The 21,325-nt window shown below is 42.5% G+C and overlaps 1 protein-coding gene across 1 annotated transcript in view; it reads left to right on the top strand.

Moving 5' to 3' along the window:
- The first annotated feature begins 14,882 nt into the window (after window positions 1-14,882).
- KCNIP2 (potassium voltage-gated channel interacting protein 2) overlaps window positions 14,883-21,325 on the top strand; it is a 74,473-nt gene continuing 68,030 nt past the window's right edge. Inside the window, exon 1 of the mRNA XM_070752880.1 lies at window positions 14,883-15,599. Within this exon, the coding sequence (XP_070608981.1) occupies window positions 15,512-15,599 (88 nt within the window). The 5' untranslated portion in view covers window positions 14,883-15,511. The remainder of the gene's footprint in view (window positions 15,600-21,325) is intronic.

Here is a 21,325-nt window from a genome sequence, read left to right as displayed (position 1 = left end):
TATTTATTATTTATTATTTATTATTTATTATTTAATTATATACTGTATTATATATTAAATCTTGAACATCCAGTTCTTATCTAGAAAACTTGGACTGACCCCCCGCATTTTGCCCAGGTCTGTTGCAGTGAAAGGTACAGTACTTTTACTGGATAAGAACTGATAGCAACTAGTCGAAAGCAAGATCTGAGGCAAAAGGCACGGAAATTACATATAGAAAGAAATCCAAAATCCCTCCCCTCCAAGACCCGGGCTGGCCATCCAATCATGATGCCCCCCAGATGTCAGGTGTGCTACATCTTCAGGTGGAACCTTTGCATTTGGTCTTCATAAACTGTTGACCTTGAGCTGGCTATAAACATATGCATTCATCTAAGCAGTATATGATGAGGACTTTCCTCCCTAATTCCCCAATCAGACATATATGGAGACATCTCCAGGGCTGCTCCCCCCTCCTCCCAAATACCTAAACCTCCCCCTCCCCCCATTTCTATGGCAGCTGAAGCAAGCAAGCAGCATGTAGAGACATTAGTCCTAGTAAAAAACAGAACATAACAAGATAGACAAAATGAAAGTATAAACACACTGACAGAAATATAGTTAAGGTTTATCAGGGTATTTGGAATGGAATACCTGAAGTAATTTGGGGGCTCTGACATCCTGTTTGTTCACCCATTCAGAATGCGAGAGAGGAAAGTGTTTCCAGGCCACCAAATGTTGTATCTTGCCCCTACGTTTCCTAGAATTGAGAATTTCCTTAACCTCAAAATGCTGTTCACTTTCAATAAGCAAAGAAACAGGAGGATCGGTATGATCTGGCCAAAGAGAGTTCAGGTTTCAATAGGTTTACATGAAAAACAGAGCGAATTCTCCTAAGGCAGTGAGGGCGAACCTTTTTTTCCTCAGGTGCCGAAAGAGCATGTGTGCATGCTATTACGCATGTGTGAGTGCCAACACCCATAATTCAATGCCTGGGGAGGATGAAAGCAGCTTTCTCTACCCCCTGGAGGCCCTCTGGAGGCTGGAAACTGTCTGTTTCACAACTTCTGGTGCACCCAGTAGGCTCGTGTTTCGCCCTCCCCAGGATCCAAAGGCTTCCCTGGATGGTAAAAACGCCTTCCCCCATCCCCACGGAGGCTCTCTGGAAGCCAAAAACACTCACCTAGAGCTTCTGTGCAAGCCAAAAATCAGCTGGCTGGCACACAAATGCACGTTGGAGATGAGTTAGGGCAATGGCTTGCATGCCAGCAGATATAGCTCCATGTGCCACCTATGGCATCCGTGCCATAGGTTCGCCATCACTGTCCTAAGGGTTTTTGGAAGTACTAACTGAACAGTGAATGGGTTTATAATGTTCACAATAGGAAAATGGACCACAAATTAAGGTCCAAATTTCTTTGACTTCTGTGTAGTTTGTAAGTACTGTATTTTTGAAGTATAAGATGCACTGGAGTATAAGACGCATCTCAGGTTTTGGGGAGGGAAATAAAGAAAAGAATCTGCTTACCAAGTATTCATCTAGCTAGTGTCTTTATCTCTGGTCAGCTTCAGCACATTATTTTATCCCCTGGTTAGGGCTTTAAAAAAACTTTATTTGGAGAGAGTAACAATGAAAGAGCTTGCAAGCCAATAAGAGCTGGGAACATCATGAGCACCTGGAAAGAAACATTCAGAGCAATTAGAATAATGGAAAAAACCCTGCAAAGACTTAGAGCTTGGAAAACATTCTTTGCAGAGAGTAACAATGAAAGAGCTTGCAAGTGGGTAAGAACTGGGAACATTGTTAGCACCTGGCTAGGGCTGGAAAGAAACATTCAGAGCAAGTAGAGAATTTTAAAAACCTACAAAGACAGGGTTTGGAAAACATTCTTTGAGGAGAGTAACAATGAAAGTGCTTGCAAGCCGGTAAGAGCTGGGAACAACATGAGCACCTGGAAAGAAACATTCGGAGCAAGTAGAATAATGGAAAAAACCCTGCAAAGACTTAGAGCTTGGAAAACATTCTTTGCAGAGAGTAACAATGAAAGAGCTTGCAAGTGGGTAAGAACTGGGAACATTGTTAGCACCTGGCTAGGGCTGGAAAGAAACATTCAGAGCAAGTAACGAATGAAAAAAACCTACAAAGACAAGGTTTAGAAAACATTCTTTGAGGAGAATAACAATGAAAGAGCTTGCAAGCTGGTAAGAACTCGGAACATTGTTAGCATCTGGTTAGGGCTAGAAAGAAACTTATTCGCAGCAAGTTAGAGCAATGAAAAAAAACTGTAAAGACTTAGGGCTTGGAAAACATTCTTTGCAGAGAGAAACAATGAAAGAGCCTGCAAGGTAAGAGCTGGGAAGATGGTTAGCAGCTAGTTAGGGCTGGAGGAAAAAAAGCTACATTCAGAGTATAAGACACACCCAAATTATCAGCCTCTTTTAGGGAGGAAAAGTGTGTGTCTTATACAGTACTTAATTGACAGGAAATCCCTCTCTCTAACTTGATATTTCTTTGGTTTAACCCTTTCCTTGTTAGCTTGTTTTTTTATGGGCTTGGTGAGAGTGGCAAGAGGGCAGTCAGGATCAAAGCCCAGATCCTCAGTCTGCTTCAGGTGTGGAAAGGAGGGGCACCGAGCTGATGAATGTTTCTCCAAGCCAGTCCCTAAGATGACTTTGGCTGGAGGAAAGAAAATTGACAAGCTGGCAGCAAAGAATCACAACACAGTTTTGAAAGGTGTGGAAGTCATTGAGTTTTTCCTCATTTCCAGGCTGAATCTCTCCTTGGTCAGCTTCCATCCATTATTCCTTGTTTGGCTTTCTGGTGCTTTGGAAAACAGCCTGACCCCCCTCCTCTCTGTGGCAGCCCTTCAAGTATTGGAAGGCTGCTATCATATCACCCCTGCCCCTTCTCTTCGCTAGACTGGACAAGCTCAGTTCCTGCAACCGCTCTTCATATGTGTTATTTTACAGACCCCTTATCATCCTGGTTGCTTTCTTCTGTGACCATGTTTATTTTATTTATTTATTTATTTATTTTGTCCAATACACAATGAGGGTTTTAGTGGGTATATATCTATATACACATAGTAAAATACATGTTGAAGGTTATAGAGGAGATACTCATAGTAAAATATATCTAAGAAAGAATAGAAAAGAAGATATAGTAATAGAACATATCAATGAAAGAATAGAAAAAGGATATAGGAATAGAAGAAAGGTATAGGAGATATAGGAGAGCAATAGCACAGGGGACGGAAGCTACTCTAGTGCACTTGTACTCGCCCCTTACTGACCTCTTAGGAATCTGGATAGGTCAACCATGGATAATCTAAGGGTAAAGTGTTGGGGGTTTGGGGATGACACTATGGAGTCCGGTAATGAGTTCCACGCTTCGACAACTCGGTTATTGAAGTCATATTTTTTACAGTCAAGTTTGGAGCGGTTAATATTAAGTTTAAATCTGTTGTGTGCTCTTGTGTTGTTGTGGTTGAAGCTGAAGTAGTCGCCGACAGGCAGGACGTTGCAGCATATGATCTTGTGGGCAATGCTTAGATCCTGTTTAAGACGTCTTAGTTCTAGGCTTTCTAGGCCCAGGATTGGAGCTGGGATGCTTACAGGACTATCTCTCCCCTGTATTCTCTGTCCCTTCTGAGAGATCTGGTAGAAGAGACAAGTTTCAGATCCTGACCATACAAGAAGATCACTTGGCAGGACCCGTAAAGAGCCTTTTCAGTTGTAACGCTCACACTCTGGACCCTCACATATGTCCATAGATCAAATTTGCTCCAACCCTGCTGATGTATTGTAAGTTATTTAAGACATGGTTTCAGAGTTGGTATTCAGCCAGTTCTGATTGGTTCTGATGAACTGGTAGTGTAAATTTTGAGTAGTTCTGAGAACCAGCAAATACCACCTCTAGCTGGCCTTGCCCCCCATTTATTCACTACTTCCTATATGTACATATAGTCCTTGGGTTACAACTATTCATTCAGCAAGTATTCAAGATTATAATGGCACTGAAAAAGGGGTTTATAACTGTCAAAGTTTGTGAGTGATTAAAGTCCGTTAAGACTTTAACCCCGTGGAGGCGATAGATGAAAGCCTTTAGTCATTTGTTCAAAAACAAGATTTCTTTATTATTAAAAACAGAAAAATAAAATATGTCTCGGGGGACAACATAAAATACGTGTTCACATGATGGAGGATAGAAAAGAGAAGATGGAGAACAATGAAGAAGAAGGAAGTGATGTTAGATTTGGCAGGATATTACATCATAATAGGAGGATCGTAGTAAGGCACACACAGTTAACTCTTTTATTACTAAATGTCTCTGGGGCTGGCAATTTTTCAGTGTGACAATAACGGCTTCTAGGAAATCTATAGCTGACACAGTTTCTCCAATGTTCCCTGCAATCTTCCCACAAGTAAAGTCAATGAAGAAGCTGGCATGCAATCAGAAATTGCAGTCACACGAGATCCTTGCTTAACAACTCTCATTTATTTATACTAATTGGGATTGGTGAGATTGCCATTACCATGCAACATGGGCATGAGACATCATACTTTATGACATCCCTGATTCAATTTTGTTGAATGTCATCCTTATAACATCCAGATTCAATTTTTTTCCAAGTCTTTATCCATTAAACCCAAAAGAAAAAATTCTGATTTTATCTTTATATTCACTTTGTGAATCTTCTTTATTAAGATATGGATCTTACTCCAATATTTCTTTGCTTTATCACATGGGATAAATGATAAAAGGTTCTTTTACACTTGCATTTCCAACATTCATTTAAAATACCTTTTTACATGCTTGACAAATCATCTGTTTTAAATACCAACAATACATTTTTTATTTGTATTTATTCTTTGTCCAATATACAATACATATGGAAGAGAATAGACATTAAGTAATATATATGACGATAGAAAGTAAAAAGAAGAGAAGTAGATGGGAGGGAGAGAGTATATATGATATAAGAGATAAGGAGAGAATATATATAGATATAGATATATAGATATAGATAAGGAGAGAATATATATGACATATGAGATAAGGAAAGACAATTGGACAGGGGACGATAGGCACATCAGTGCACTTATATACGCCCCTTACTGGCCTCTTAGGAACCTGGAGAGGTCAATCGTGGATAGTCTAAGGGAGAAGTGTTGGGGGTTGGGAGTTGACACTATTGAGTCCGGTAATGAGTTCCACGCTTCGACAACTCGATTGTTAAAGTCATATTTTTTACAGTCAAGTTTGGAGCGGTTAATATTAAGTTTGAATCTGTTGTGTGCTCTTGTGTTGTTGCGGTTGAAGCTGAAGTAGTCGTTGACCGGAAGGACGTTGCAGCATATGATCTTGTGGACAATACTTAAATCGTGTTTTAGGCACCGCAGTTCTAAGCTTTCAAGACCCAGGATAGATAGTCTATTTTCGTAGGGTATTCTGTTTCGAGTGGAGGAGTGAAGGGCTCTTCTGGTGAAATATCTTTGGACGTTTTCGAGAGTGTTGATGTCTGAGATGTGGTATGGGTTCCAGACAGATGAGCTGTATTCGAGAATGGGTCTGGCATAGGTTTTGTAGGCTCTAGTCAGTAGTTTGCCAGAGCAGAAGCTACGTAGGATCAGATTAACAACTCTGGAAGCCTTTTTGGCGATATTGTTGCAGTGGGCTTTAGCACTTAGGTCGTTTGATATTAGTATTCCAGGGTCTTTTACTGAGTGTGGGTTGGCTGCGAGAATTTGTTTATTCAGTTCATATGCGAAGTTTGGATTCTTTTTTCCGATGTGGAGGGTAGAGCATTTGTTGGTTGATATTGGAAGTTGCCAGGTGTTAGACCAATCTGAAATAAAGTCAAGGTCTTTTTGGAGAGTGAGTGTGTTGTCAGTGGTGTTGAATAGTTTCACATTGTTGGCAAAAAGCACACAGTTGCTTGCGATATTATTACAGAGGTCATTGATGTATAGGATGAAAAGAGTAGGACCTAGTACACTGCCTTGGGGAACGCCGCTTTTGATAGGGACGGGGGTGGAAATGGCGCTTCCGATTTTGACAACTTGTTGCCTGTTTGACAGGATTGCAGTAATCCAGTTGTGGAGGAGTCCTGAGATGCCATAGGATTTGAGTTTTAGGAGAAGTTTGTCGTGAACCACTGAGTCGAAGGCTTTGCAGAAGTCAATATAAATTGCATCGATGGATTTTCCTTGATCAAGATGGGTAGTCCAGATGTTTTTGCAGTGAAGTAGTTGTAGGTTGCAGGATAGTTTCTTTCTGAATCCAAATTGTTTTTTTGATAGTAGGTTATTAGATTCTAAGTAAAGGGTGATTGATCGATTTATAATTGATTCCATGATTTTACAAAGGACGCAGCATAGTGATATTGGTCTGTAGTTGTCAACTAGTGATGGGTCTCCTTTTTTGAAAATGGGGATGACTACTGCTTTTGACCACAGCTTGGGGAGAGTGCTGGTCCTGAAGGATTTTTGGAAGATAATGCTTAGGGGTTCAGCTATGGCAGAAGAAAGTTTTCTTAGGAAGTATGCACAAAGACCGTCTGGTCCGACAGATAGGGAAGGTTTGAGGTCACTGATTGCTTTTTCAACGTAGTCTATAGTGAAGATGATTTGGGTTAGGTTTTTTAATGAGTTTGGAATGCGATTTGCGAAGAGGGGGGATGAGCCATTACTGTTAACAAAAACGGAGCCAAAAAAGGAGTTGAAGAGGTTAGCTTTGGATGGTTCATCGTGGTATTCTTTGTTGTTGGGTCCTACGAGAGGTGGAATAGGTCTGGAGTCGTTAAGTTTGTTGTTGACGAAGTTGTAGAAGGCACGGTTAGATTTGGTACGTAGGAGGTTTTCCTCTTGTTCACTGTGATAGTTGAGACATTCTACTTTTATTTGTTGGCATATGCTTCTGTAGCGGCTTTTAAAGTTGGTTACTGGGCCTTTTTTATTTCTACGCCAGAGGGATCTTTTTTTGGTTTGTAGTTTCTTTATCGAGACTGGTACGTTATTTTTTCGTTTTCTTCTAGGAGAGGTGAGTGGAACATGCAGATCTATAAGTCTATTAATTTGGTGTAAGAACGTGTTGTAGAGGTCATCAATGGTGATGCAGTTAGAGAACAAGGATTGCCAATTAATAAATGAGAGATTGGCGTCTATGAGTTCATAGTTGGCTTTCCTGAAATTGTACTTAGGGGCCGCATACTTCATGTGAGTGTTTAGATGATGTAGGTTGAGGTTGAAGTTGATCGTGCTGTGGTCGCTGTTGGAAAAAGGTTCTTTTGTGTGCAGTCCATAGATAGCACTTTTGCTGTTGCAGAATATGAGATCGAGACAGTTGTTGAGTCTGGTGTTGTTTGATACTAATTGTTCTAGTCCTAGGCTGGTGACGGCGTTATAGATGGCGGTATGTATAGATTCAGTGGAGCATTCGTTTAGTGACCAGTTGATGTGTGGTAGGTTGAGGTCACCAAGGAAGATAATGGGATGGGGGCAGGAGGTTGCCCAAGTTAGGAGGGAGGTTAGTTTAGTTGCATGGGTAATGTCGTAGTTAGGAGCGCTGTAGCACAGAAGGAAACGGAGTGTAGTGTTGAGGGAAATGTCGCAAACTAGGCTTTCAGGGAGGATGAGATCTTGTGTAACTTGAATGTTTTTTAGGTTGAGTGAGCTTTTGTAGAATATGGCTACACCACCCCCTCTGCGGGAGTCGCATCATTGTCTAAAAGGTTTCTTTTAAATTAAAATAGTATAAATTTTAGAACTTTCATCCACATATATTCCCATTGTTCAAGCATTACATTATACCCCAAATTCCTTGCCTGCAGAATCACATACTGCTCAAAAAAATAAAGGGAACACTCAAATAACACATCCTAGATCTGAATGAATGAAATATTCTCATTTAATATTTCATTTGCACAACTATTCCATTTGCACAACAGCATGTGAAATTGACTGTTGATTAGTGTTGCTTCCTAAGTGGACTGTTTGATTTCACAGAAATTTGATTTACTTGAAGTTATATTCTGTTTTTTAAGTGTCCCCTTTATTTTTTTGAGCAGTACATAATGCTTTACATATTCATTCTCCAAATTCAAATTCAATAACAATATTATTATTATTAATACGTTCATCACTACCATGCAGTAGGATTTCCAATTCATTTTTCACAAAGTCCCGTTCTGATTCTGACTTCTCTTTAGATTTGAGGATAGGATCACCAAAATCAAAAAAAAAAAATTAAAGTCCATAAGTCTGGCTTCACCATTATTTCTTTTCTTAAAAAAAAAAAGTTTCCGGAGATACACATGCACACACCCAAAGAAGCATATTCACAGAGAACTTTGTTTTATATGTATTAAAACTCTAAGTACAGCAGATCTAATAACATGGTTATTAAAATCAATATTTATTTTAACCTTGTCACATTATAAATAGCAAAAGTATCAGTGGTGGGATTCAATGTTTTTTTATTACTGGTTCTGTGGATGTGTCTTGATGGATGTGTGAGGTGCTGCAAAGTCCCCGAGGGGAACAATGTCTTCAGAGGGACTTAGAGCACCCCAGCCAGGCGGGTCACTCACGAACGCCAATCCTAGAAAGAAGACTTGGACACATTTCTCTCTGGGTGATGTGACACAGTATTGAGCTGTGCACCTCTTTTTATTGGAAGCATATGCAAATGGGAATGATTACACGTACATGTCAAGTGATATACAAACATCCAATAACATAATTCTAAAACATGACATAACTTCCAAGTCCTTCCTATCTCCATATGGCACGTAACCAATTTCCACTGAGCAAATGTCTCTCATGGCCAATTTCCTGGGACCCTTTGTTGTTTCACACAGCTATCTCCTGTTTACCATAAGCAAGGTCTTTTATCACAGCCTTTGTCCTGTTTACCCCAGGCAATGTAAATTGCATCCTTTGATCACAAAATTCTCATCCTGTTGATGCATTCTTGTTATCTGAGGAGAGTTGTTGAACCGTTTTATGGCCAGTCAATTCCTTAACCAGATTTCACCAGAAGTGCAGACTCAGCTATGTGACTTACATGTAGTCCTGTCCTGGCTAAATGGAATATAAGGCATATATGCTAGAAGTACAGATATATAAATCCTATCCTAACATTTATGCTACATTGGTCGGCTACAGATGTGGCAGGGGAAGGATACTGCAAAATCCCCATTCCCTCCCCACTCCAGGGCAGAGGTAGATTCCTCCTGGTTCACACCAGTTCTATAGCAGTGTTTCCCAACCTTGGCAACTTGAAGATATCTGGACTTCGCATTCGCTGGCTGGGGAATTCTGGGAGTTGAAGTCCAGATATCTTCAAGTTGCCAAGGTTGGGAAACACTGTTCTATAGAACTAGTAGCAACCCACTGGTGATGTCATGGTGATGTCACGGAACCATTTCTGTCTGTGTCCATCCATGGATGCCACCATCTTTATTTTGGAATTTTTTTGATCTTTTTTGTTCTGTGCATGTGCAGAAGCTTATTTTCCACCACTGCACATCTTGTCTTTTGGTGGGATGGGATTTTTTTGGGTTTTTTGGCATTGCGCATTTGTGCACATAGAAAGTGGGCGCTCACCCATGAGGAGCAGCCACGCAGCGTGGGAGAAAGTGAACTAGCAGTGAGGTAAGTTAGAACCCAGCTCTGCTCCAGGGGAAGGATACTGCAAAATCTCCATTTGTTCCCACTAACCTGCTTTCCAGCTCTGTTCTCTTGTGCAGGGCAACAAAAGAAGATCCAGCTAACCAGCTGGGATTAAGGAGACGGTGAATAAATGGGGGGGCAAGGCCAGCTGGAGGTGGGATTTGCTGGTTCTCCGAACTACTCAAAATTTACGCTACCAGTTCATCAGAACCAATCAGAACCGGCTGAATACCAACTCTGAAACCATGTCTTAAATAACTTGCAATACATCAGCAGGAGTGGAGCAAATTTGATCTATGGATGTATGTGAGGGTCCGGAGTGTGAGGCTCTCTTCTCGGGTCCTGCCAAGTGACCTTCTTGTATGGTCAGGATCTGAAACTTGTCTCTTCTACCAGATCTCTCAGAAGGGACAGAGAATACAGGGGAGAGATAGTCCTGTAAGCATCCCAGCTCCAAGCCATAACAGGCTTTAAAAGTAGCCACCAGCACCTTGTATTACACCTGGAAGCAGACTGGCAGCCAGTACAGCTCATGGAGCAGAAGTCTCATGTGTGCCAATCAATAGAGATTTATATATAATAATTTATTTATTTATTTTAACTTCTATGCCGCCCAATCCCAAAGGACTCAGTTTCAATTTCCTGAGTTGCCACATTTTGTACTAAATTGAAGTCTTCAAGGGCAGCCCCATACAGAGTGCACTGCACTGCACTGCACTGCACTTCTTTCTTTCTTTCTTTCTTTCTTTCTTTCTTTCTTTCTTTCTTTCTTTCGTGATTGGCTCTGGCCCAGCTCCTGCCCCAGGGAATGAGAAGGTGGATGCAGGGGAAACTTCAACATGTCACAGGCCTGTGTTATTGCCGAGAGAATCAGTTCAGAGTTTAGTTTCCTCGGACGAAGAAGAAGGCGGGAGTGACTTGGCAGAGGAGGGCTTGGCACACAGCCAAGGCAGTCATTCTCCCTTATCTTCCATTGATTCAGATGATGACGTTTTGGACCCACACAAATGCAGAATTATGCGTAGAAGAGACCAAGTAAGAACATATTACAGGAGATAAGTGAGGCCACCTGTGTTTGGGTGGGGCTCCAGTAATTAGGGCTGCTGCTATAAATAGCAGCATGTGGGTTTGGCCATTGTGGAAGAATATCTGATCGCAGTTCGTCAGGTATCTTGTGTGCTGGACTTTGTTGCTTTTTCACACTTTTGAAACCAAAGCAGAGCAACGTGTGTGTGTGTGTGTGTGTGTGTGTGTCACTTTGTTGGAAGAAGAAGGGGTGTGAAGTTTCTTCACAGCTGCTAGCTAAGTACTTAATGACTGCTTAAAGGAACTTGTACAGACTACCCGGTTGTTTTGGGACGAGTGCTCTTTGCAATACAAAAAGAGTGCTTTAGTTTATTTTGAATTTTGTGATAAAGAACATTGTTTTGAATTTTCAAACGTGTGTGTGTCTGAAATTTGTACCCTTGAATTTTCGGGAGGCTCCTATCAGAGAGCCAGGCAAAACACTAGTATTGAAATATTTGGCATTACAATTTAATATTATTTAGTATTGTAATGTATTATTTGTTTAGCATGTACACAAAGAACAATTAATTTTTTGGATTTATATGTGCCAATTTGTCTTTCTTTCTTTCTTTCTTTCTATCCTTCCTTCCTTCCTTCTTTCTTTCTTTCTATCCTTCCTTCCTTCTTTCTTTCATTTATTTAGATTTATATGCTGCCCAATTCCGCAGGACTCAGGCCAGCTCACAATAATAAAACATTACAATAAGAAGTCAAATTCGAACATTAATAACAATAAAAAACCCTTAATGTAAACCTCGATATAAACAATAAAACCCTTAGTAATTTATAACAATAAAAGCCCCTTAATCTCATCAAAACAATCATATAGTAATTGCAGTAATCCAAGCAGAAGGGTGACTAAGATATGAGTGACTGAGCCTTCAACTTTGAAATGTTGCTAAGCTTGAATCCTGTAATTGTTGACACAGGGAAATAATCGCTATGAAAAAAGAAGTTGGACTTCCATCAATTGCCACTAGATGTCCCTTTTCTCCATCACTTTCTTAATTAGCTTCTTAATAAGTAGACAGGAATATGTTTGTTGGTTATAGAAAGTTAACAGATCATTCCAGCTCCTTTATGTAGCATATTCAAAGAATAACTGCATGACTTATTGTTTTGAAACAAATCCCCCCCCAGATAAGAAATAATTTTTATCTAGAAAAACAGGTGTCACAATACTTTACTCTTACTATTGTGCTAAATCATAATACAGTAGAACCCCGACTTACGAGACTAATTGGTTCCGGAAGGAGGCTCGTAAGTCGGAATGCTCCTATGACGAAACATTGTTTCCCATAGGAAACAATGTAAAGTCAATTAATCCGTGCAACAACAAAAAAAAACCGCTGCCGCCGAACGCAGAAGTTAGCGTTCAGAGACAGCTGCGAAGCAGCGCGCGTGTTTTAAAACGTGGCAGCCGGCCTGGGGGTCTCGGGGGGAAGCCCCCGAGCCCCCCAGGCCGGCTGCAACCTTTTAAAACACGCGCGCCGCTTCGCAGCTCTCTGCTGAATCCGGAACGCTAACTTCCGCGTTCGGATTCAGCAGACAGCTGCGAAGCAGCGTGCGTGTTTTAAAAGGTTGCAGCCGGCCTGGGGGGCTCAGGGGGAAGCCCCCGAGCCCCCCAGGCCGGCTGTGACGTTTTAAAACACTCGCGCTGCTTCGCAGCTGTCTGCTGAATCCGAACGCAGAAGTTAGCGTTCCGGATTCAGCAGAGAGCTGCGAAGCGGCGCGCGTGTTTTAAAAAGTTGCAGCCGGCCTGGGGGGCTTGCCAGCACCCCCCCGAGCCCCCCAGGCCGGCTGCAACCTTTTAAAACACGCGGGATACGAGCGCCAAGGAGCTGTCTCCTGAAGCCGAAAGCGGAAGTTAGTGTTCGGCTTCAGGAGACAGCTCCTTGGCGCTCGTATCCCGAATGTGAGCTCGGGAGGCGAACAAAAATGTCGCTCCCCTCCCAGCTCTTATCTCGAGTAGCTCGTAAGTAGAGCTGCTCGTATGTCGAGGTTCCACTGTATTTAGAATTTATCCATTTTCTTTTTAACTATCTAGATGTCTTTGGCCAAGTTCATACACAGTGCTAAACTAGGATTTTAAAAATGATGAATTGATATACAGTGTTCCCTCGATTTTCGTGGGTTCAAACTTCGCAAAAAGTCTATACCACAGTTTTTCAAAAATATTAATTAAAAAATACTTCACTGGTTTTTTCCCTATACCAGTTTTTCCCGCCCGATGACATCATATGTCATCGCCAAACTTTCATCCGCCTTTAATAAATATATTTTTAATGAACTTTAATAAATAAACCTGGTGAGTAATAATCTAAATGGTTGCTAAGGGAATGGGAAATGGTAATTTAGGGGTTTAAAGTGTTAAGGGAAGGCTTGTGATACTGTTCATAGCCAAAAATAGTGTATTTACTTCCGCATCTCTACTTCGCGGAAATTCGACTTTCGCGGGCGGTCTCGGAATGCATCCCCTGCAAAAATAGAGGGAACACTGTATTTTACAAAGTGGCTTGCACCATATTGTGTTTGGATTTACATCTTTGTACTCCGCTTAAAGTTACAATGTAAACCAGACCTATGTTTTTGATAATATCAATAAAACCACAAGTTGGTAGCACCATATGTGATTTTGGGTGATCATTAAAAAGCTGACCATTGAACCTGGTTAGAATTTGGATGGGAAAATAGCAGGAAATTTCAGGGCTGGGAGCTAGATCGTGCAGTCAGAAATATATGCTGAAAGGTAATGACGCTTCCTCCATGAAGTCTCCAGGAGGCAGAGCATTTGAGAGTTTGTCTTAATCTAAATGATTGGGTTTTTCTGCACTTCTTGTTAATTTCAAAAAGTTAGCCGTATCTGAGCAGGCAAATCATGTTTTTCTTTTAAAATATTTTTTATTACTTTCCCAATTTTAAAAAGAAAACTACAGAAGAAAACCATAGAAAATTAAATTAATAATGGTATATGCAATATATATACTGCTCAAAAAAATAAAGGGAACACTTAAACAACACAATATAACTCCAAGTAAACTTCTGTGAAATCAAACTGTCCACTTAGGAACCAACACAGATTGACAATCAATTTCATTTTGTTGTCAGCACATTCAACTTTGTACAGAACAAAGTATTCAATGAGAATATTTCATTCATTCAGATCTAGAATGCGTTCTTTGTGTGTTCCCTTGAATTTTTTTAACAGTGCATATAGTATATATCAGCATTAAAGACACTATATTTATATTATATTAATTATACTTAAGACTATAATTTGTCTCAAGTATACAAATTAGTGCAATTTTCCCATTAACAAAATAATTTCATATATATATTTCAATGATTTATGCTGTTTTAGCCAACTCTTCCGTTTCTGATTCCTCCCTGCATTCTTCTCTCTTTAATGCCCGGACCAAATCCCTTTTCTTACACCTCAATTTCAGAAACCATTCGCGCAAGTTCTTCAACTTCCGCTTTCCTCCCTTTTAAAAAAAGAAAAAGATTCCACCTCTGGACGGGAGAATTCCGGGTGCGCCAGCCCTTCCTGCAAATTTTGCCAGTGCAAATTTTGCGCGATGTTTAAATCTTTTTCCCCCCCAGACACGGAGCGCTTTGATCGTTTGGCAAATGCCTCCCGCGGGCGTTTTGTTTTTCGCCACCTGTGGCTTCTCCAGGACTCAGAAGTGGGCTGCTAAGGTGGAAAGGTGAGGTGTGGTCGCCCCCGTGGCTCTGAGTGCTAGCGGAGCCCAGCGCAATGATGCTACTGCACCTGGGCAGGGAGCGAAATCGTGCGCGGAAACCCGGGTTTCCGCGCACGATTTCGCTCCCTGCCCTGGTGCAGTAGCATCATTGCGCTGGGCTCCGCTAGCACTCAGGCGACCACACGCCACCGTGCCACCTTGGCAGCCCACCTCTGCTTCTCCTCCGCTCTACCCGGAGAGTTGGAGAAGTCACTTTGCGCGCGCCCCGTTGTTGTCCAGAGCAGTTGAGTGCTTTGGAAGGAACATCCAGGGAGGCTCCAGCAGAAGAGCCGGGCGGAGGAGGAGGAGGGGGAGAGGGGGGAGAAAGCAGCACCCCATTGGTCAGCAGGACCTGTGGAGTCAGACCATTGCCATGCCAACCTAGCACTGCCTCTGATTTCCTGGCAGCTGCCTGGTGGAGAACTGGGTGTGGCGGAGGAAGATGTCACACCAGGCGAAGCGACCGGGGAGCCGAAAAGGCATCCGCATAGAGTGGGAAGCCGCTGGATGCCGCCTTCTTCGAGCAAGCGGGACGGCCGATTAACAGCTTGCGCTGTTGGTGCTGCTCCAGCTTCGTCGTCCGCTCTTCGGTTGCAACTTTGCTGGGAATTCCTGCTTGCAAGGGATCGCCCTGGAAAGGATCGTCGAGCGCCCTGGATTGAAACGACGGGCGCTGTGCCGGTCCCTGCCTTCGCCCCAAGGATTGGGGCACACTGCGACCTTCTCGCCTTGGTGGGAGCTTACCCCAGCTTTGGCTCTGAGCGTGCCTGTTTGTTGGCTGGTCACCTCTGCTCTTCTAGCGTCCCCGAAGCCTTCAGCAGCCACTGACCTCGGCTGGATCTTTTCAATCCAGTCCAAACTTTGGTGTCAGAGATCAGAGTCCTCTGCCCTCAATGGTGGCTCTGACTTTCTTTCTTGAATACTGACTGCGTGATAGCCCAGAGCAGAAGACACCTCCTCTCTCCAAGTTCTACCAGGTCTCACCTGGTCCTGAGAACCTGGGGGTCCACAGCCAGGTGTCCCCCTGCCACTGTATTGTTAATACCATGGCTCATTGCCAGCAAAGATGCAAGAAGCAGCTGGGGCGAGCGATCCGTTTCTTCTACCAGTTTGTAACTGGGACCTTATATCAAGGTAGGAGTTCCCAGCATTCTGGAAGAGGGGTGGTTTGGGACATGTGTCGTTGGCACAACAGGTGATGATGATGATAATGAGAGCCTACACATCTTTTGTGCTTGTGTGGTGGGCCTTAAAATATACGTAAGATCTACAATCAATAGAATGGGAAAGTGCTGTAGCTTGTCCAACCCCCATTACAGTTGTAGGTTATTGTGGTTCTTCAGAGAATACAGTAGACATTATGCAGATCATAGGGAGAAAATTGTGGATCTGAATTTCATTGAATTTAGATAACAGGCATATTTCTGTTGTGATTCAGCACCAGACTACATTTGGCTTGAAGACCACTAAGGTCAAATGATAACTTGGTAGATACTGTATAAGCATCACACCCTATTTTAGAATTCTTTTTTCCATACTGAGAAAGCTGTTGTGTTGGCTCCCATGTCCTTTCTCCATACCACTCTGTACAAAGCAATTAGGCAACTTCCTTCGCTAATAGACAAAGACTTTGCTGCTTAAATGCAATTGCATCTACTCAAGAGATGCTCTGGGAGGAGAGCCAGGTTATTAAAGATCTCTTGGATCCAGTCTTTGGGTTGGAGCTCCCCTTCTTTGATTGTGCATTCAGTAGTCCATACTTTTATATGTATTAGGAAATAGAGGAGGAGCTAGAATAGATTAGCCCTATTTTAGCTTTCATCCAACTTGATGTTTCATAGATGCATTTGGGCTACAATTCCCATAATCCTCTGCCTCTAATCCCCTAATTGAAGGGGGTTGACTGTATGACTGTAACTTGTTGCTTATATCCTAAGATTTTTGTTAATATTGCTTCTTCATTGCTTATTTGACCCCTATGACAATCATTAAGTGTTGTACCACATGATTCTTGACAAATGTATATTTTATTTTATGTACGCTGAGAGCATATGCACCAAGACAAATTCCTTGTGTATCCAATCACACTTGGCCAATAAAATTCTATTCTATTCTAGTTGTTGGGAAATATATTAGCCTGTCCTCTTACCTACTATCATTTAATGCTGCTTGTTTCCTTTGTATTAATCTATCTTTATCCTGATCTGCAAAATCGTTGCACTCTTACACCCTGGTTTTTTCTCCCCAGACAGTTTTGTAATTTTCAAAGAGTCTCCGTAGCTTAATCATGCATCCTCCATCTTGCAAAGGAGTGGCTAACTATCTGATGACCTTTCTTCTCTGCTATCTATGGAGGGACCCAGTGTTTCACTGCTGCAGAAATGAGTATGGTTCTTGACCAACGGCAAATGGACTCTGACCTATCCAGGCCCATTTTTACATGAGATACCGGTGATGGCGAACCTATAGCATGCATGTAAGAGGAAGTTTATTGAGTCTGTTGAGTCTGTTTTTTGCCATCCAAAGGCTCTGGAGGCTTTCCTAAAGCCTGAGGAGTGCGGAAATGGCCTCCCACGTTGTCCAAGGGGCCTACCAGAAGTCCAGAGGCTCCAGCGAGGTCTGCACGCATGGAGGGAGGGCATTGTGTTATGGCTGTGGGCACACCCTTGTGGCACCCAAGCAAAGAAAGCTTCATCATCACTGTGATATACTATAGCACACTAGTGTCAAACGCACCACGTCATGTTGCTATGACATGACATTTTGTAACATTTTCCTCCTTCGTGGAACTGGGATAGGCAATTCCAGCCCACAGGCAACCAGTTTGACACCCCTGCTATAGCACATGTTAGTCCCAGATTATGTGTGAACCCAGTTGATATGGTGATGTTGTGTCTAGGGTACCATATTAACAGAAAACTGGGTTAAATCAGGAATCCACATCTTGGCCAAACATGTGACACCTACTCATAACACACATAGTATGGTGTTGAAGATCGTTATTTTAAAAACTGAAGGTGTGTGTTTGTAAAATTCTTCTTTTTGAAGCCTGATTATCCATCTGTGGTGTCTCCCAGCTCTAACTTTAGTATACGCTATTTATTTTATTCCAAATGTGAACAGACAATAGATGTAATATATATGTTGGATGTATTACTTATATATAGAATTTATCTGTGTTTTATCACATAATTCCAATTTATTGTAAGGCTATTTTAATTCCCAGGATCTGGAGAGTGAAATGGAAAGTCTAAATGATGATGGTATCTCTGGTTGCATATGTGCTCATAGAGAAATTGATGCTGATCATCAATGCACTGTCCGATAGCATCATATTGAAATGTGTTAGCGAAGTGCTTAATTCAATATCGCAAAGAAAATTTCCTCCCTTGTGTCCTATTGATCTCATAGGGTGCTTTACAGTTGAACTAGAATAAACCTGCAATTTATTCTACTTTGCCTCTATCTATGTCACTGCTTGCTTCATGCTCATATGGTAACTGAATGTTCAGAAATGTGTTTTTAATCATTTGGGGTTTTGCTTTGCCAGGGCCACAAACTCTGAAAGGAGCATGTTAGACGTGTTAGCTCCGGACTTCTGTTGCCAATGAAGCGCCTGTTTTTGCATTGTTGGGATTCTCCTGAGGCTCACCTCTATGGAAAACACCACCTCTGGACTTCCGTGTTTTTGTGATGCTGCAGGGGAATCCCAGCAGTGCAAAAACGGGGGCTTTGCTGACAACGGAAGTCCGGAGGTGGGGTTTCCCAGTGAGGTGAGCCTTAGCGAAATTGCAGCATCACAAAAACACGGAAGTCCAGAGGTGGGGTTTCGAGGAAGTCCATGTTTTTGCGATGCTGCAATTTCGCTGAGGCTCCCCTCGCTGGGAAACCCCACATCCAGACTTCCGTTGCCAGCGAAGCATCCATTTTTGTGCTGCTGAGATTCCCCTGCAGCATCACAAAAACATGGAAGTCCAGACGTGGGGTTTCCCATGGAGGGGAGCCTCAGGGAAATCCCAGCAGTGCAAAAACGGGCGCTTTGGCTGGCAAAAGGGGAGAGTTTTGGGCTTGCACGCATTAATCGCTTTTCCATTGATTCCTATGGGAAACATTGTTTCGTCTTACAAACCTTTCACCTTACAAACCTCATCCCGGAACCAATTAAGTTCGTAAGACGAGGTATCCCAGCTGGCCACTTTGGGGGAAGTGGCTTTCAGCATATCACTCAAAAGCCAAACGTGTTCTCCTATCCTGAAAAGATTGGGCACACTGTTGTCAATCAAGTAACAGGCATGCTCTGAGCCATTGGGGGATTGTTAGGCTTGTGCAATTTTCTTTTTTCTTTTGGGAAGTGAAACAGCAGAATTATTTTATTTCAATTCATAACCCTCCTCCCCCCCAAAATGGAGCTCAACTTTATAAGGATACAAGGTGTACACATCAGATTTTTACTCTTCAGAAAGTCATTGAGGAATATACTCTCCTCAAAAAAATAAAGGGAACACGTAAACAACACAATATAACTCCAAGTAAATCAAACTTCTCTGAAATCAAACTGTCCAGTTAGGAAGCAACACTGATTGACAATCAATTTCACATGCTGCTGTGCACATTCAACTTTGTACAGAACAAAGCATTCAATGAGAATATTGCACTCATCCGGATCTAGGATGTGTTCTTTGAGTGTTCCCTTTATTTTTTTGAATGTTATATAAAGATGAGAAAGAAAGTACAGTATATTGTGAGTTTGTTGCCTTAGAAAAGCTTTTTAAGATAAACTTGACAGGCTCAAAGTATGGAGCATTTTGTGAAAGTATTAAGTTGAATGTGATTAGTACATGAAGCATAGTCTGCAGAGAGGGGCGGCATACAAATCCAATAAATAATAATAATAATAATAATAATAATAATAATAATAATAATAATAATAATAATAATAATAATAATAATATAGCATGTTTGAAAAAACAAATACCGGTAGTCCTCATTTAGTGACCTCCTGTACAGCAACCATGCATGGTTGCAATGGAGATGAAGCAACTTTGCCACCAATCCTTGCATTTATGATTTTTTTGGCCTCTAAAGCAAGGGCATCAAACTAGCAGCTGCAGGCTGGGTGCATCACAAACACCCCAGTTCCGTGAATGGGGAAAATGCTGCGAAACATCTCGTGACATCAAAATGATGTGGTAAGTTTGACACCCGTGCGCTAAAGCAGTGATGGCGAACCTTTTTTCCCTGGGTGCTGAAAGAGGGTGGGCGTATGCTATTGTGCATGCATGAGTGCCCGCCCCACAACCATAATTCAATGCCTGGGGAGGGCAAAAACAGCTTCCCCTGCTCCCTGGAGACCCTTCTGGAGGCCAGAAATGGCCTGTTTTCCAACTTCTGGTGGGCCCAGTAGGCTCGTGTTTTGCCCTCCCCAAGCTCCAATGGCTTCCCTGAAGCTGGGGGAGGGTAAAAACGCCTCCCCAGCCCCCTGGAGGCTCTCTGGAAGCCAAAAACGCCCTCCCAAAGCCTCTGTACGAGCCAAAAATCAGCTGGCCAGCACACAGCTGGAGCTGAGTGAGGGCAATGGATTGTGTGCCAGCAGATATGGCTCCGCGTGCCTCCTGTGCCACCCGTGCCATAGGTTCACCATCACTACTCTAAATCCTTAAAAAGCCAGAATACAAGAGGACAAAGCATACCAGAAATACAGCATTTAATTATATTCTAGAAGAGTTGGACTTTCAATTTCTGGGGGAGGAGAGGGGGAGAGATTACCTAGGTATTATCTTTTTGAGAAATCTTTTAAGTGCCTGGGGAATGCCACTGCTAGTTGGGATTTTTTCTATTTCCTATTTTTATTAGATTTGTATGCCGCCCTTCTCCGCAGACTCAAGGCGGCTCACAACAATAATAAAACAATGTACAGAGAACAAATCTAACATTTAAAAATCTAAAAACCCATTATGTAAAAGAACATACAACACAAGCATACCATACATAAAACTATATAGGCCTGGGGGAGATGTCTCAATTCCCCCATGCCTGGCGGCAGAGGTGGGTTTTAAGGAGTTTGCGAAAGACAAGGAGGGTGGGGGCAATCCTAATCTTCGCTGGGAACTGGTTCCAGAGGGTCGGGGCCACCACAGAGAAGGCTCTTCCCCTGGGCCCCACCAGACGACATTGTTTAGTCGACGGGACCCGGAGAAGGCCAACTCTGTGGGACCTAACCGGTCGCTGGGATTCATGCAGCAGAAGGCGGTCTTGCAGATATTCTGGCCCGATGCCATGAAGGGCTTTATATATCTATATCTCTCCTCAGAAGTTCTTCGCATTCTGGAAAGAATGGGAAACCCTCTTGACCAGTGTTTTCCAACCTTGGCAACTTGAAGATATTTGGACTTCAACTCCCAGAATTCCCCAGCCAGCATTCACTGGCTGGGGAATTCTGGGAGTTGAAGTCCAAATATCTTCAAGTTGCCAAGGTTGGGAAACACTACTCTAGACCAGTGATGGCAACCCTTTTTTGGTTCGCAAAAGGGAGTGTGTGGTTGTACCAGCATGTGTGCATGTGCCCACACCCCTCCCCTCCCCCCATGCATGTGCCCCCCCACTGCCCCCCCATGCACGAGCACCGCCCTTATTGAAGCTTGGGATGTGAAAGCAAAGTCTCAGAGACAAAAAAAATTGCCCAAAGGACATACCGGAAGTTTGGAAAAATGCACTTCCAGTTTGCTGTTGTGTTGTTCTTTTTGTACTCCAAAGGGTTCAGGGAAGCACAAAAACAGCACAATAGGCAAACCGGAAGTTCGGATAGGCACTTGCGGTTTTCTCATTGTGCTGTTTTGCGCACTCCGGGGCTTCAGGGAGCT

This window comes from Erythrolamprus reginae, chromosome 5, assembly GCF_031021105.1.
Source record: "Erythrolamprus reginae isolate rEryReg1 chromosome 5, rEryReg1.hap1, whole genome shotgun sequence".
Lineage (NCBI taxonomy): Eukaryota > Metazoa > Chordata > Lepidosauria > Squamata > Dipsadidae > Erythrolamprus > Erythrolamprus reginae.
Note: the sequence above shows the minus strand (reverse complement) of the source record. Positions and strands in the feature narration are given on the sequence as shown.